The 18,311-nt window shown below is 45.4% G+C and overlaps 1 protein-coding gene across 1 annotated transcript; it reads left to right on the forward strand.

Annotated features, from left to right (window-relative positions):
- The first annotated feature begins 13,028 nt into the window (after positions 1-13,028).
- On the forward strand, positions 13,029-14,199 carry LOC123576134 (transmembrane epididymal protein 1A-like). The gene has a single exon (XM_045437112.1). It carries the CDS (start codon positions 13,161-13,163, stop codon positions 14,046-14,048), a length of 888 nt encoding a protein of 295 aa, XP_045293068.1. The 5' UTR covers positions 13,029-13,160; the 3' UTR covers positions 14,049-14,199.
- Positions 14,200-18,311: the final 4,112 nt, after the last annotated feature.

Raw genomic sequence — 18,311 nt, forward strand, 5'->3', positions numbered from 1 at the left:
CGGCTCTCCGCAGGCCCCGTCCGACGCTAGCGGGTTGGGATGCCCGGGGATTCGTACCTTCGCCCCCGGCAGAGCGGCGGGACCTCGGAAGGTTCAGAGCTCAGCCACTAGGGGGCATCGGCGCGCTTCCCAGAGGAGACCTTACCAGGAGCGTCAGGGCTGTCACTTGGCGCTGCGTAGTCTGCTTGGACGGGCTCTGCGCCAGGCGCGGGAGATGAGGCGGGGGAGCCCAGAGCCCCACCGTCCGGCCGGCATGGGGGAGGGGACAGAGCGCAGGCCACCCGCAGCATCCACCCCGCACCTGCAGACTCGAGGGTCTGGAGGAGGCTGGCAGGGCCAGAGCCGTGGAAGCTCGTCGGTTAGAGACGCAGCCAGAGCACAATGGCGTGCGGACCGTGGGGGATCGCGGGGGTTCCCGGTTCAGTTCGAGACGAAAAATTCTCTCACCTTCACCCCAGCCCAAAGCAGTTCTCCCAACGCTACCCCGTGCCTGAATCCCTACTGTTAGAATCACTCCATTTATTAAGGAAGACCGGTCAAGGGCACATGTGTTAACCACATGTTACCCAGAGACAACACATTAACCCTTTGGGACACAGTGACACGTTAGCGCAGATTAATTTTGCACCGAGGTAGGATTGGGATGGAGGGATTTCTGGGCCATAGTTGCCATTATTATCTCAAGGACTAAAATACATAATAATTATTTATGGACTTGTCCCTTGCCAGGCAGCTGGGAGCTTTGTCCCATCAACTCTTTTAACAAAACGGCATTTGGAGATCACTTGGTTAAGGTGAGATCTGCTGCGTTTCTCCACTGTGAAGTTACTACTTTTCCCTTTGTAATTAATAAATACTGGCAGGTGGGGGGAGATCCTTTGAGACTATGACATGTTCTGTTTCTTCTCAAGTTTCCGTCCTGCTTCTCAGTGCCCTTGGTGGGCCTCTGGGACACCACTCCATGCTGTCACTGATGGTTTGGCACTTGGCTCACAGTCTTCCTTTCACCCCAGTCCTGCCACCATCCTCAGTAAGTCACGGTGTTAGCCTCCCCTCACCCCTCAACTCCTGTTCTTTGCTTACTGCCTCTCTCCCTGTACCTGGCTTGACACTCAGCCTCCTCCTCTGCTTTCCTCTAGGCTCCTTTCCCTCTCTCCCCACGCCCCTCAGAGGACTCTTCCTCTGTAGTTACATCTCTGCTGACTTCCCAGATCCTTCAAACTCTGCAGATAATACCCCTTACCACTTTCCTGGAAATAACCAAGCCTTGAGCCTGAACTGCTTCAACTTCCTAATCCTTTCTCTATATTCTCCAAACAGCTGCACCTCTATGGTCATCCTCTCCTCCTTCTATCCCATCTCAGCCCAATGAAAGGTCTTTTTGAGGTCAGCTGGAGCTCTGAGAGCAGCCTGGTGGAGTAGAAAGGACAAGGACTTTGGGGTAGATCAGATCTGATTGGGATCTTAGTGCCCCCATTTACTAGCCATACTTTACAACCAAGTTGTTGTGGTTTTTTTTTTTTCTTTGAACTTTCTGAGCATCAATTAGCATGTATCAGTGATGTCCAAATACAATTACTAGCGGTTAAGGATTTTAACTTCCTGAAACAAATTCTGACATGTAGTGCTCAATAAATTTATAGGTATTATAGGTATTATAATTATAAATTATTCACAGTATGGATCCCTGTTCCTCTAAAAATGTCTTCATGTATTACCTCTCTTCTCCTGTGTTGTTGTTGTTTCATTTCCCACTTGCCCCAAGACAGAGAGACAGAGTGCAAGTGGGGGAGGGGGAGAGAGAGGGGGAGCCACAGAAGCAGGCTCCAGGCTCTGAGCTGTCAGATGTGGGGCTTGAACCCATGAACCTTGAGATCATGACCTAAGCCGAAGTTGGCCACTTAACTGACTAAGCCACCCAGGCGCCCCTCTTCTGTGTTTTCAATCTGTCACTCTCAGCTGGTTTCTTCCCTCAGCTTATAAACAAGGTCAAATCTCTCCCATCTTCAAAAACAAACTAACAAGAACACCTCCATAAAGAAATCCACCAGCTCCCTCAAGTACTCTCACACCTTGTCATGGAGGGAGAACTTCCCAAGCGGGAATTCTTGGCCTAACCAATGCCTGGTTCTTTGAGATTTCTATTTCCTGTGGCAGTCTCTCCTTTCGCTTTTTGAATCAGAGAATTGGCTTATTTCATCAATTCTGGAAAATTTCCAACCTTTATCTCCTCAGATGTTCCCTCCCCTCCATTCTCTGTCTCCCCTGCTTCCAGATCTCCAATGAAACATGTATCAGGTTTTCTGTATCTTCTCTTATCATCTCTTTTGTATTTTCCATTTTTCTGTCTCACTGTGGTTCATTCTTGATGATTTCTTCTGACTTATCTTCCTTTCCACTATGTTATTAAACCCTTTATTGAGTTCTTAATTGGATTATTGGACTTAAAATTTTTTTTAAGCTTTATTTATTTTTGAGAGAAAGAGAAAGACAGAATGTGAGTGGGGAAGGAACAGAGAGAGACACACACACAGAATCTGAAGCAGGCTCCAGGCTCTAAGCTGTCAGCACAGAGCCCTACGTGGGTCTCAAACTCTCTGAGATCACGACCTAAGCCAAAGTCAGATGCTCAGCTGACTGAGCCACCCAGGTGCCCCATGATTTTTGCACTTTTTAGTTCTATAATGTCTAATTGATTTTTTTTTTTTAATCAGCAGTGTGGCTTTAAATTTTCCATATCCTTATATAAAACTTTAAATTCTGCTTTTACCTCCCTGACACAGTAAGCATTATTCTATTACAGGTTGTACCTAGGAACTCTATCTGAGATCCTGGTGGGTCTATTTCTATGGCTTACGGCTTCTGTTGATTCTGAGACATGTTGTTTTGTCTCATGTGCCTTGTGTGCCTGTGTTCCTTCTGGACATGTTAAATGAAATGATTATTTGAAAATTAATTTGAGACCTAGGATCTTCTTTCGGAGAGGCTCAACCTTTCTTTGGCCAGCACCTGAGGGCACTCAGTCCAGGAACAGGGCTTGAGAATATTCTAGAGGGTGGGCTCTCTGTATAAGCAGGGAATGGGCTTGGACTAGGTTTCCACCTTGGTAGACAGTGACCACCAGTTCTGTCCCTCCAGCTCTACACTCTAGAGGAATGACAGTGTCTTCACAGTGTCAGTGTCTTCAGGACACTGTGGAATGCAATATTGCCCCTCCTACTCACCCCAGAAGGTTGGCCTGTTAGCTGCCTTTTCCCAGACAAGGAGCAAAACCTCACCCATTTAGACTCTTACCCCTCCAGGGTAATAGAGTTCTACTCTATTAACTCCTTTTTTTTCCCCTTTAGTTAGGCCTTCAATATTATTGAGAAGACGGTTTGAGTTCTCCTTTAACTGCTACCATTTCTTTAGAGGGAGAGTGGTTTGTCCCTTAGTCAGAGGAAGCAGATGCCAGGGAATTGCTAATGCCCTTGGTACCACTTCTTTCCTGGCTGAGCTTAGATCCTTCCTTTTATTCATGCACAGTTGAACTTTTTATGAGGAGGCATTATAATATGGAGAGCAATTTCCAATTAGCCACTGGAGATGGCCTAGCACATGCTTCTGGGTCCACTAGAGTGCTCTGGGCCCAGCCAGGAGGCCATCTTTATGTCTTCCTGACCATCCATCAGGACATATGAGCATCACTGATGTAAGTGCTATGCTTCTGGTGTGCTAATCAAATATGGATTTGATCCCAAGGTCCATATAAGGGGGTGGAAAGGTTCTTCTATGATGTGAGCAGACCTCTTTGATGAGCCACCTGGAAAGAGGCCTATTCTTAGGTAGGTAACATTTACTCAGATGTAGCCTGCTCTGATTCTCCTAACATGGACAGGGTCTTTCCCTGCCCTGTCTCACGTGGCCCACCCTCAGTGCCTGCTGTGGCATCCACATCACCCTCTACCTGTGTAATCAAGATTTTACCTACACATCATGCTTGCTCTTTAGTGGTGGTGGTTGTTTTTGTCTGTTTCATTTTGTTTGCTTTGGTTGAAGAGGCTCGAATTACTCCTATTGCTCCGTCCATGCCGCATTATTATTCTTGGTCTGCACAAAGTCCTTTGGTTCTTTTATTAATTAATGTGCCTTCTTTTATCCCACTTCCCTACTCTCATTCCCCTCTTTCTACAGGTCATTCTTTTACTGTATTAACGCTCATCTATATTTGGATGTGTTCTTGCAAAATGTGCATTGCTGATTTACGTGCATATATTTTTAAAGTTTACAGGAAAGCAATTATACAATATATCTTCTTATGTTTCCTCTTGTCTGTGCTTGTACCATTCTGCCCTGTTGCTGTGTGACACCTACCTCAAGACATCTAACCTCGCTGTAACACCCTATCGTGTGCCCTGGCCCCAGTCTCCCAGCAGTGGACACTCAGTTACCTCTAATTACCAGCCACCATATAAATATGCTGCAAGGAACTTCTTTATAAGTGTTCTCTTATGTGTTGGTATGACGATTTCCCTGGGTTGTATATCCAGGAGCAGGATTGTTAGGTCATGGGGCGTGCAAACGTAGGACTCGACTCAACCAAATAGAACCAGACTGCTTTCCAGAGTGGCTGTACCTATCTACACTTCCATCAGCGATACATGATTGATATCTATGTCACCAGATCCCCTCCAGCTCTGCATTACCTGGTTTTTGAATGGTTGCCAGCCTAACAGGTGCCTGTGAGATAAACGCTATCTCACAGAGCTTTTAATTTGGGTTTCTCTGATTATCAGTGATTTTGAGCATCTGGTCATATCCTTAGTAGCTTCTTGTGTTTCTCTTCTGTTGTTTGCCTGTCTATGTCCTTTGCCCATTTTTCTATTGAAGTTGCTGGTTTTTTTCCTTACTGATCAGCAGGAAAGGGGAACAGATAGGGAGGGGAAAGGAAAGGAGGAAGAGAGACAACCGAACACATTTTTATCTAACAGGGTGGAGCTAGGGTCAGGTAGAAATGAAACTCTTCACTTCAGACAGGATTCTTAGCCTCCAATCATCAACAATCTCTGGTGGATTTTAGCAGAAAGGAGCATTATTAAAGGAATTATTTGGAGGGCTAAGAGCCAAGGCAGAGTCTAGGGCAGGTGGGTGGGGACTGTGCCCACTTCAAGAGAGGCCACTAAGGACCAACCTGGCATTTCCAGCTCCTTGTGGGGAGCTGAACTCGGCCTCATGCATGTCTAGTAGGTGGGACAATTCCTTAGATAGAGGGAGGGGGTTTAGATGCTGGGCAACCACACAGAATAACTGTGTCCACTAAGCTCCTCCTCTGTTCCCTGGACTGTGTGGGCCTGAGGTATGTCTGGAAAAGCAAAAACTTAAACTTTGTTAATAGGGTACAGAGATAGCTGATACCCTAGGGTCCCTGACAAGAGTCATTGTAGGAAGGAGCAATACGGCATCACAGAGAATGTTTGCTACAACAGACAAAGGCATCTCATATGCAAACCCCACTCATCTTCAAACTCTGAGGGCCCAAGTAACTTACTGGTTTTACAAAAACAGAGAGGCTGGTCCTTGACCTGACCCAAACCCAGATTACTATAGCCGCAGGTATGTACTTTTAGAAGATAGGCTGGGTGGAGGACCTAGGAGAGTGGCCTCACAGAACATTAGAGACTTACAGAGCTCAAAGAATCTTCCTGTGAGGTCCCTCTCTCCAGTGAATAAATAGCTGCCTCTGTCTCACATGGCACAAGCATAATTCCCTTGGAAGAACTGGTAGAGATCTTGAATCTAGACCAAGCAAGACCAGAACCCTCCTAGCTCTTGAAGCCATTATCTGTGGATCCCCAGCCCCAGAGACCCAACACGGCCAGCAGCAAGAGTGGACTCCCACAATGATGGCGACACCATAGGTCAAGAGAGGACATTCATGAAGGTTGTAGTGTAGCCCGGGTGCTACAGCTTTTCAGGGGCTGCTGAGGACAGCAGCTACAGAAACAATGCCCAGAAAGCAGCATGGCCAGTACATCTGCACCTGACCAGCAACGTGGTGACAGAGCAGTAGCCAGAACTGACTCTTGGGCAGCGAGATTCCAGAATCATCCTTAGCATAGGAACTGAAGTCAAATTCTGCAAGATTCTAAGACCCTCTGTGAACAGGTGAAGGCCAAGAGTCATTAAAATGTAGATACTTATGTTCACCAGACTGGACTTGTAGCCCCAGACTGGTGAAACCTGGTATATTGGTACCACAGTCATAATAACGAACATAGTTGTTATGCTGTGTACGATTCTCATGTATTAGCTTAATGCCTGGGCACAACAGAGGCATAAATGAAAGTACAGGGAGCAAAGTGGTGTTGTCTAGGCACCTTCTTCTGTCCCCTATGAGCACCTACCTGAGAGGTGAACCTACCTGTACAGGCGTTGTTGGGCTGTCCTCATGTTCCTGGCAGTATAGAAAAGGCACTCATTCCATGTGAAGAGTCCTGGGCTCTTCTCCTCAGGGCTGGTGTCCTGCCCTACTGGTACCATGTCCTATCAGGAGATGTGAGGGCAGAGGTACCTGTGGAAGAGGTGGAGGGAGCTGTTGCCTTCTTAATAACATCCTTGCTAAGTTCTTCTGTTCTTCAAGGATAAGCAGATAGTGACGGTGGACTGGGAAGAGCCTGAGGAGCTGGTCCTATGCCACACACTGGGGCAAGCAAGTCCCTGTGTTTAGCATTCTTCCTGCAGAGCCTGTGGTGGCTGTAATGAAACATGTGTGGCTAGCACAGCAGCAGATGAAGCGGGGGTGGGCAGCCAAGACCGTGGCCTCTGACATAACCTATTGGTCAGCTACCTGGCCATTGCAACACTGTGTGATGATGTGTCTTCCAGCCACTGGAGACCCTGGGCTTCCCCACTACCTTCCACTGTTACTTGACCTTAAAGGCTTCTGTGCTGGCACTGTCTGCAGTCTCTGACATCATAATTGCTCCTCCTAGCAAAGGGTAGGTGCCAGCTACCACCATGCCCCATGGGCCCCGGCGAAGAGCTTGAGAAGCTCAAGGCAGAGGTCATACCACAGGATGGGGCATCTGGGCTCAGAACTGACCACTGGTAGGCAGAGTGAAGTGTCCTGAGGGCCACAGTTTGACTTCCTATCTATCCCATGAGCCCTGTCTTTGTTTACCTGGGGCTTTTAGCTTCTGATGGCTTCAGGATCTGTCAGTCTGTCTGTGTCATGTATACAAGTGGTACTCTGGGCCTCTCTGGGAGGTCAAAAAGCATGTCCCTTGGTCCTCTTTGAAAACACTGTTAACAGGTCAAAATCCCAAACTGCCCTCTGGGAAGCAGAGGCTGGGTAGGTGAGAGAATTCTCTATACTCACCTGAAGAAAGTCTGTATGGAGGGAGAGTCTAGAAACATGCTTGGGCATGAGGGAGCTGATGGCCTTCTTTCTTCTGTATTTTTTAATGTGAAATTTTTACCAAAGCATAACACAAATACAGGAAGTACCCAAATCATAAGGATACAGATCCATAGCTTTCCCCCAAGTCACCTGTATAACCAGCACCTAGACAAAAGAATTTTGCCAGAATTCCTGAAGCCCCCTCATGCTAATCACTATCCTGACTTCTAACAGCGCAGGTTAGTTTTGCCAGTTTGGGGATTATAGGAATAGAATCATATATTGCCCTTCAGTAATAGGGCTTCTAAGAACAAAATTACCTAATACCCAAAATAGCAAGAGTTTTGCTCTGGGATGATGTAATATGCCATCATCATCCTCACACAAACAATAAACCCTACTTCACAAATAAATGCCTTTTGTAAACATTTTTGTTTTGTTTTGTGTTCCAAAGGGTAGAGGTGGGAATCAATGAAAAGGGGCTGAGTCTCCCCTCTGGGTCAAGTGTAAAAGAGAGCAAAGGGAGTTGCCACAGAGGGTATCTGCAAGTATGAACACAGCCGGAGCAGATCTAGACCCTCTGAGTCAGTCAGGAGCAAAGCCCCAGCTCTAGAGCATTCAAGAACTGTAGACAGAGTGTTGGACTTCCCCCAGAGTGTGGGATAGGACCTCAGTAAATTCATATACATTTCAAAAGACAGAGTGACCTCTGCTGACATCTGGGTTCCAAAATAGGTTAGCATTTCATCAGAGAAGATATGAAGAACTTGTCATCCCCATAGACATATGGTTATCCCAATTTGACATTAACAGGCTTATTATTCCTGTGTGATGTATACCTGCATGAGTCAGATAACGGGGCTGAGTCAAACGTGGCATGCCTAAGTCTGGAAAAAGAGAGGGGAGGGAGGCTCTAGCCACAGATACCAGAAGGGACCAGAGAATAAAACCTTTGCTGATAGAGATTGCCATTTAGTCACCTGCATGGAAATGTTGCTGTTAGATACAGAAGGCATGGAGAGTGTTTCCAGGACCAGTCTCAGGCAGGAGATAGACCAAATCTTAAAGGAAAAGTGAAAAGTGAAAGTTCTTTGCCCCTAGTAGCAGCGACAGTTAAACCATGAGCAGCGCCCCGCTGAGCCTTCTGGAGAGGCAGGGAGCCCACTCAGGTTGAGAGGACAGGACTCAGCTGTCAGTAGTAACCCCAAATAGCAGAAGGTGGTCCTCAACCTGACCGCAAGTTACAATCACCAGAAAGGAGTTTAATTTTCACCTTTTTATTGTACATAACATTTATCACTTTAACTATTTTTAGGTGCACAGTTCAGTGGCATTAAGTATATTCCCACTGTTGTGCAGCCATCACCACCGTCCTTCTCCAAAACTCTTTCATCTTCCCAAATGGAGAGGCTCTATATTGGTCAAACAGTCTCTCTCCAATCCCCTCTCCCCTGAGCTCCTGGCAACTGCCTTTCTATTTTCTGTCTCTATGAATTTGACCACTCTAGATACCTCATATAAGTGAAATTCTACAGTATTTGTCCTTTTGTGTCTGCAGGGGAGATTTTTAAAACCTGAACCCCAGACCAATTAAATCAGAATACCAGGGTCGGGCCCAAACATTTAAAAAGCTCCCTGGTGATTCTAAAGGGCAGCCTTGAAAACCACTGGGCTAGAAGATCTAAATCAGATTTACTTTCAGGAATCCCTCCGAATAGCAAACACATCTCAGCACCTGCTGGCTGATGCCTAAAATTCCTTTAGTCATAGGCAAAGCTAAGGATTTTCCTTCTTCAGCTGGAGATGAGGGGCTTTAAATGACTGATTGACATATCACAGTGACTGAAACTCATCTGCTAAAGATTAATCTATCAGTCAACAAATGTAAGTGAGTATTATCAGACACTGTCTCCTTTTGAAAGCCAGGAAGACTCAGAGAGTAGCAGATGATGAGTAACTGTCCACTTGGGAGATGAGAAGAGACAGACACACCAGGGACTCATGGTCACTTGTTGGGGTGATAAAAGTTAGTGTTTACCTTTAACTACCCTTAGGACCAACATATCTGTCTACCTGCCTATTTGCTGGAACAGGGCCACTATGACATATGGTTCCCATCAACTGTATTTTTGCATGATTCTTGAATCTCCTCTTTTTTATTTAACCACACTGACTTCATTTCAAAGGAACTTCACTTACATGGGTCCTAATTGAGGCATGACCAGTGCCTTGTTCAAGGAAGAGCTTCTGCTGCTGCTGGTTTCTTCAGAACTAGAAATACATAGAAAATGGTCAGGTTTAAACAGAGAGACAAGACAGGGATAGGCACAAACATTTATAAAATGACAAAATAACAGGGAAGATCCATACCAAAATTATATCAGTTCCCATGATGAAGGGAGGACGGTATGGGAATGAGAGTGGAAGGGTTTGAATGTTCATTTTTCTAAACCGTGGAAGCAAACATGACAAAATGTTAACCCACTTGTTCTGCGTTGGCATTTTGTTATATTACTTTTTAAAATTTTTTAAATGTTTATTAATTTTTGAGAAAAAGAGAGAGAGAGAGAGCATGAGTGGGGGGAGGAGCAGAGAGAGGGAGACACAGAATCTGAGGCAGACTCCAGGCTCCCAGCTGTCAGCATGGAACCTGACTCAGGGCTCGAAGTCACAAACTGTGAGATCATGACCTGAGCCAAAGTCAGATGCTTAACTAACTGAGCCACCCAGGTGCCCTGTTATATCACTTTTTAAACTTACCTTTGGGCTTTTCAGCCTTTACAAGATGTTAATATTAGTGGCTTCATCAGGCTGTCTATGGTCAGCACAGAGCCCACTTTGGATCCTCTATCCCCCTCTCTCTCTGCCCCTCCTCTGTTTATATACTCTCTCTTTCAAAAATAAATATTAAAAAAATTCAATATTACATATATGCCTATATAAATAATTGTACACATAAATATACATAAAGAAATGCTTTAATGACTGAGGCTTTTACAAAAATTTCAGATTGATAATTCTGCCATAAAATTAAATTACTAAAGCCTCATAGAACATTTGAAAAATACAGAAGAGATGGAGACACAAATTAATATTCCCCATAACACTGGGATGTAGAGATTGCCACATTTTGATGTCTTCATATCCAGGCTCTTTCTCTATGAATGAAATAACTGCATCATTGATTTCAAATTTGCAGATAGTTACTGATTACAAAAATACCTGCTCACTGTAAAATGCAGGAAAATAAAGATAAGGAGGACAAATTACTTATGTCCTTACTACCTGAATGTGATACCGGTGAAGAAGAGAAGGATGTAACCGGAAAGACTGGAAATAGGACAGAAACATTGTCAATAAGGAGTTGTATTTACCAGGGTCTTTGGTCTCATTCACCTTCTCCTCTGGTCTTTATGGGATAAAGTGACCCCAACATTCAGTCAGATATCGCATGGCTGGACCCTAATGCCAGTTTGATCTTGGTTTAAGTGTTATTTCTTTGGTGGCTCAATCTGAAGGATTCACTCACTATTATAATAGCCTTAATTTTTTTGGGGGGGGGTTATTATTTATCACCCTCTACCATTTTTTTGTTTACTTGTATATTTATTTGTTTCTTATCTCGCTTCTTCATTGTTGTATCCCCAGGACCTGGAAGTGTCAAGGGTCTGGATTTATTGTTGAATGAAAAAAATGAATCAAAGAGCCTTCAGTGGTCCTGCCTGCATAGGATTGTGAAAGTATCTTCCTTTAACTACCATTGGATACTTACTTAAGAAGGCAACCTGGTGAGGCACCTGTTTTTCATCTACACGTCTTCCCACCACCACCACCCCCCCACCACCAACTACCTCCTTACTTGGCAGCAATTCTATGTGCCTGTGATAATCAGAACCACTTGCCACAGCAAATGCCACATCCTTCTTTTCTGCTTGTTTGCCTTGTGGAGCCTGAATATACATGTGACTGCCTCAGCTTCCAGTTCAATGAAATCATCAATGTGTCCTTTAGTGGCCATGTTCTTCCCTTTGGTACTAAAAACTTTGAACTCTCAGGATTCAGTGTTGTTAGGATGGGAAAAAATATTTTAGATAGCCATTTACTATTGCAGTAGCCTTAACATTTTTAAAAAGCTTATCATTTATCATTCTTTACCACTTTTTCCATTTTACATTGAGGAGTGGATGCACATTATCTGTGTTGTTAAGGCTGCAGAGATGCTCCACCTTTTATAGATTTATTGGCCACCTACAGTTTTCCTTGAATGACTAGCCGCTTATGACCTTTGCCCCTTTACCTACTGAGGTGTTCATTTTTAACTTTTTGATTTGTAAGAGTTCTTTATATTATAAGGAGTCTAACACTTTGTCACGTATAGAGTACAATTTTAAGTTGATTTTTCTTTTGGAATTAATGTTTAACAGTAATTTTAATATAGAATAATTGTAATGTTTAATTTCTTAAGTAGGCTCCATGCCCAATGCAGAGCCCAAAGTGGGGCTTGAACTCACAACCCTGAGGTCAAGACCTCAGCTGAGATCAAGAGTCAGATGCTTAACTGACTGGGCCACCCAGGCACCCCTGTAATGTCTAATGTCTATTAATAAAAAACTTTAAAATTTTATGGAGTGCCTGGGTGGCTTAGTCAGTTGAGAATCTGACTCTTGATTTCATCTCAGGTCATGATCCCAGGGTCATGGGTCGAGCCCCATGTCAGTCTCTATGCTGAGCATGGAGGCTGCTGATTCTCTCTCTCTCTCTCTCTCTCTCTCTCTCTCTCTCTCTCTCTCCCTGAGCCCCTTCTCCCCCACTCATGCTAACATTAAAAAAAAAAAAAACTTAAAAAAATTTAAATATAATTAAGTTCTTGACCTTTTTTAAGTGATTCTTGCTCTGGCATTATTTATAGGAATACTTGAACAACTTCAGCATCATAGGAATTCAGCAAGGAATGTTAGTAATAACAGTAAAATTACTAATAATCATTACTATTCATTATTTACTATGTATCAGACACTCTACATACTTTATTCTATTTAATACAATAAACCTATGACATAATTATTATTCCCATTCTACAGGTCAGGAAACTGAGGCTCAAGAAGACAGAGTCACTGCCCATAGTCATGTAACTTACAAGTGTTGGAGCTGAAGTTCAGTCACTTAGTTATGTACAAATTCTGGACTTTGTCAGCAGATGAGTAGACCTGGGTCCCCATCCCAGCTCTGCTATGCTGGCTGTGATACCTGTGTATGTGCCTTCACCCCCTGAGCCTTAATGTCACCTATAAAATTTGTTTAACAATAACCCTCTCATAGAGTTGTTGAGGTATTTAAATGAGGAAAAGGAGATGTCATATGGCTGGCACCAAGCGACAGCCAACAAAAGAAAATCCACCACCACCACCCCTTTGCTGGGGCCCCTTATTACTTTTTTCCCTCCCCTCTCTTTGGGGAGGGGTGGGGCAGGATTGGAGAGGAGACAAAGGGTAAACTAGCTCCTGCAGTGAGGTGCAGAGGTTGGAGGCCCAAGCCCGGCTCGTCTAAGTAAGGAACAGAGCAAGGTGAAGTGCCACCTAAGAGAGATCCCACCCAGGGAGTGGCTCAGATGCTTCCAGCACACACATAGGCCTTTTTGTGTGTGGGAGGCAGGGGTGGAGCTGGATCAGAAAGATCTCACCACAGCTTGGAAGCAGCCACCTCACTTGCGAGGAGAGCCCTGGGAGGTTGCCTCTCATCTGCCAGCTCTTGTTCTGTTGGCCCCAACATACACACAGAGACCATGGGTACCCTCGAGGGACACTTGCTGCCGGGGATATGCCTCCTCATCTTTTCTCTCCACTACTCAGTGATGGTGTCCTTGGCCCTGCTACGGGGACAGAGGTTTCTCAAACCCCCTCTGACCCCAAAGGAGAAGCGAGGACACAGGTGGTGGCAGCTGGTACCTGTGGAAGGGATGATGAAGGTGGCCATCTCCCTGACTGGCATCATAACCGAGTTCTTCTACCCCCCAGGAGTAAACCGGATGATGATGGTAGACTGGGAGGACCCTCGGCGGCCATTCGTGTTCTGTGACAACTGGTATCACGTCACCATGTATGGGTTTTTCATGCTCAGTGGCGTTGTGGACATCGTGAGCCGGGCGTGTCAGGCGCAGCAGAACGTGAAGCTGGAGCGAGCAGCTGAGGCCCTGGCCTTCTGTGTGCTGGTCCTGCTGATGGCATGTCACCTGGAGAACAAGGGCACCCTGGAGGTCCGCACGCACCTGCTGTTCGTGGCGCCCACCTTCCTGGTTACCCTGGTGCTCACCATGGAAGTCTGGGTCCCTGACCAACCCACGCTCTGGGTGCTGAAGACCTGGATGGGGCTGGTGCTCAGCACATGGATGCTGCAGCTGTGTGTGCTGATGTACGCTCCTCCCTCCGGGCAGCCCTGGAGGGCAGAAAACCCTGGCGACCTTGCCTTCCTCTCCATCTTCTTCTGCTGGCACCTGGGCTTTGGGGCTGTCGTGCTGGCCGCTGTCTATGGCCTCTGCAGCCTCTGGCACCATCGCGTCTCCTCTTGGAGGGAAGTCCCACGTGCCAAGTACCAGCTGTGTCCCAGAAGCTACAGCAGCGAAGAGCTGGAGAAGCTCGGGACAGAGGCCATGCTGCAGGATGGGGGCATCTAGGTACAGAATCTTTGTGCTATGCCTTTCGTCACGAGAGTTTTGAGGGTACCCACTGTGCGCAGAGCACAGAAATGTGCTGGGATCTACAAGGTGGCTTTCTGTCACAGGAGCCACCTTCCTTGTTCCTAAATAAACCTTTCAGTTCCTGGGATTACTTCACTCTGTGGCTCTGTTTTCTCCAGGTCTGCCTCTTTTCCTGCCTCACTGCCTCACTGCTCCGCATGGTTCCTGACCGTGGACTTGTGTGGAGTGAGAACAAGGAGGGGGCTTTTCTCTCACAAATGAGGAAATAGAGGAAATAGGTGGAGGGGCGCTGGGGACCCAGGGGTGTTCCATCCGTTGGAGGCAGAGCTAGCTGGCTTAGTGTGTGCCTGCAGCTAGAGTATTTAAATGTGCGAAAGAGAAGGGGTCCATTTTTGCATAATGGTGAGGACTTCTGTTTCTCTTCATTTTTCTGCTTTCTTTACACTAAGCATGGCAGGATGATGAACTTGTTTCCTTGTTGCTATAGTTATTTTTAATCTACACGGGATGAGGCTACATCTGCCTTCTGAGGGGGAAGTGGGGAAGGGGTGACAGTCAACTTAGCAGGGGCTCAAGTCTGAGAGAAAGGAGGCAGAAGAGCAAGGAAGTCCCAAAGGAAACAAGGATGACCGAAATATAATTTTAAGGTGTTCAGGTTTTGCTGGGATGTAAAACTCCATTGTTCCTACTCTTTCAGTAACGTCTGTGATGCAAGTATATGCGTGTCTTGTGTGAGTGATTCTGGAGCCAGACCAAAGAGAAGGCTCAGATGTCAGTTGGCAGAAGCAGAAGGGGAAGAATGGCTATGAGATGTGGGGTGCAAACCGTCTTCAGTGGTTCTGAAGATGCAGAACTCGGAGCCGAGAGGAAACGGGAAATGTCAGCCCCTGGAATTTGCAGAAATTTCTAGCCAGTCATTGAGCTTCTCCCAGAATGAGGAGAGAAGGTGCTGGTAAATCCATACACTCAGTAAGACATATGAAAGCAAATTTTATAAAAACGCTTATCCCTGGGTACAACTAGATATCCACTGCTTCTGCTAGCATGAGCCTGCGTGAGACAGATAAATCCAGCATCTGGAAATGTGAGGAGGCAGGAAGAAGAGATGGGGTGCTGGCCGTAGATGTGGAGAAAGGACCAGAGAGAAAAGCTCCCTCTCATGAAGCAGCTGCAGCGACACCACCTCTCGTGCAGTTAGAAATGCTGTCCTCAGAGACTAAAAAGCTGTAAGAAGCATAGAGAGGTGTTTGCATTTGCAAGATGGAAGACAGGCTGCACATTGTCATCTGAAATGTCTCCGGACACTCCCTAAAGAAATAGTGTGTGGGAGCATGGAAAATAGGCTCCAGAAACTCCAGGATGAGAGCTTGAGGCAGGGAAGGGAGCCAGGGGAAGGTCTGGCAACTCACCCTGGCAGGGTTTGGAGGGGAGGAACACTCTGGATCTAGAGGAAGAGAAATGTGTCCTGCAGCAGCTGGAACCAGCTGAGGCCAGCCTCAGGTTCCATCCCAGCAAAGCAGGAACCAACCTAAGGAGAGGCCAGCACCTTTCCTTCTGTCCCCACCCTAAAAATCCCAGAAGCAGAGCCAAATTTACCCTGAAGCTAAGATAATAAAGCTTAAGCTTCAGAGCCCCTCACTTTACATCTCCAAACATAAAGCTCTGGGAGGGGCCACAGCAATGTGTTGATATGATCACTGAAAAATTGCAAAAGTAAGGTATTTCTGTATTCTTCTTCTTTTAAAAAAAATGTTTGTTTTTGAGAGAGAGACAGAGAGACAGAGTACAAGCAGGGCAGGGGCAGGGAGAAGGAGACACAGAATCCAAAGCAGGCTCTGAGCTGGACCAACACGGGGCTTGAACTAGATGTTTAACTGACTGAGCCACCCAGGCACCCCTGTATTCTTCTTTTCTAAAGAAGGACCTCCAACTGGTATAAGCTGTAGGCTCCACAAAACCTAGCTTTGCCTCCACCCTGAAGATTTCACAGTTTTACTTTCAAGATGCCTTATAATAAACATCTCTTTGCCCTTTAGTAGGACATTCCTTAGTTGAGGGTAATGGTAAGACTCTATCTCCTTTAACTTGGAAACAAGAAGCTTAAAATGCTAATGACCTCACCAACTAATTGAAAACCACCTGCTAAAGCATAATCCATCAGTCAACAAATCCATCAGTCACCTGTGATCAGATGCTTGGCCTGATTTAATAAAGAGGAATTCGACATCTAGAAGACTGGTGCCTGAGGGAGAGGCGGGCAGTGATTTACAGAGGTGGGTCCTGCTTATCTTCATTTGTGCTGGGAGGTGGCACGGGTTGCCCTGCACATTTGGCCCTTGCCCAGTGTATTAGTCAGTGTTCTCCAGAGAAACAGAACCAATGGGATATGGATAGATCAAAATTTTTTAAGAATTGGCCTATGAGATTGTGAGGGTTAGCAAGTCCAAAACAGACAGGGCAGGCCAGCCGCCCAGACACCGGAGGAAGAGTTAATGTTGCCATCTTGAATTTGAAGGCAGAACTCCTTCTTGCTTAACGCACCTCAATTTTGTCTTTTAAGACCTTCCACTGATTGGATGAGACCCACCCATATTATGGAGGGCAATCTGCTTATTCAAAATCTACAGATTTATGGGTTTTTTTTTAAATTTTCATTTATTTATTTTGAGAGAGAGAGAGAGAGTGTGTGTGTGCATGTGAGCAGGGGAGGGACAGAGAGAGATGGGGAGAGAGAATCCCAAGCAGGCTCCATGCTGTCAATGCAGAACCTGATGTGGGGCTTGAACCCACAAACCCTGAGATGATGACCTGAGCTGAGATCAAGAGTTTGTTGCTTAACTGACGGAGCCACCCAGGTGCCCCTCAAAGTCTACTGATTTAAATGTTAATCAGATCCTGAGGTGCCTGGGTGGCTCGGTCAGTTAAGCATCCGACTTTGACTCAGGTTGTGATCTCACGGCTTGTGAGTTTGAGCCCTACATCAGGCTCTGTGCTGACAGCTGGGAGTCTGGAGCCTGCTTCAGATTCTGTGTCTCCCTCTCTCTCTGCTCCTCCCATGTTTCACACACACACACTCTCTCTCTCTCTCTCTCTCAAAAATAAATAAAACATTAAAAAATAATAATATAATAAAAGTTAATCAGATCTAAAAAATACTGGCACAAAGCCACATCTAAACCAGTGTCTGACCAAATAACTGAGTGCTGTGGCCTAGTCAAACTGACACATAAAATTAACCATCATGCTCAGCATATTGGAACATGGCCACCTAAACATAATTTATGTCAACTATGTTTGTTGTTACTTTAGAGACCTTCCAAAATAATAATAGTAACTTCATTTTTTTTTTTTACTTTTTAAAAGTTTTTATTTATTTATTTTGAGAGAGAGAAAGAGTGTGTGTGTGTGCATGCGTGCACACGCAGAGAAGGGAAAGAGAGAGAGAAAATCCCAAGCAGGCTCCACGCTGTCAGTGCATAGCTGGACATAGGGCTCCATCTCAGGAACAGTGAGATTAGAACCTGAGCCGAAATCAAGAGTTGGATGCTTAAAGGACTGAGCCACCCAGGCACGCCAATAGTAACTTCATTTTATTTTATTATTTTTCTTTTATTTTTTTAATGTTTATTTTTGAGACACAGAGAGAGAAAGAGCATGAGCGGGGGAGGGGCAGAGGAAGAGAGAGAGACAGACAGAATGCGAAGCAGACTCCAGGCTCCAAGCCGAGCCATTAGCACAGAGCCCAATGCGGGGCTTGAACCCACAAACTGTGAGATCATGACCTGAGCCAAAGTAGGACGCTCAGTCGACTGAGCCACCCAGGTACCCTGTAACTTCATTTTAAAAGGACTTCACCATTATAGGTTCTGACTGCAGTATGACTATGACTATATAGTGCTAAATGGCCTTCTTCCCTTCCCTGTTTCCTCTAGGGAAAGATAGTGGTGTGTGTGTACAAGTGACTCTTATTTTTAAAAATTCAAATAATGTTTAGAGAGGTTTTTTAATTTTATATGTTATACATTTTAGACATCTTACAATATAGCAAAAAAGCATTTTAAAGTATTTTGAAATCTACCATGATTCCCCCACCCAGAATTAATTACTGCCTGGGAAGACTAAAAGGTCAGGAAGTTATTTCAATCAGAGTAAATGATAAGATTTATATATCAGAGATGAGACCTTTCTTGGTGATGATGACTGATGTGCCTGATGATTCAGGTGTGGATGACTAAAGAG

The sequence above is a fragment of the Leopardus geoffroyi genome, chromosome C2, assembly GCF_018350155.1.
Source record: "Leopardus geoffroyi isolate Oge1 chromosome C2, O.geoffroyi_Oge1_pat1.0, whole genome shotgun sequence".
Taxonomy (NCBI): domain Eukaryota; kingdom Metazoa; phylum Chordata; class Mammalia; order Carnivora; family Felidae; genus Leopardus; species Leopardus geoffroyi.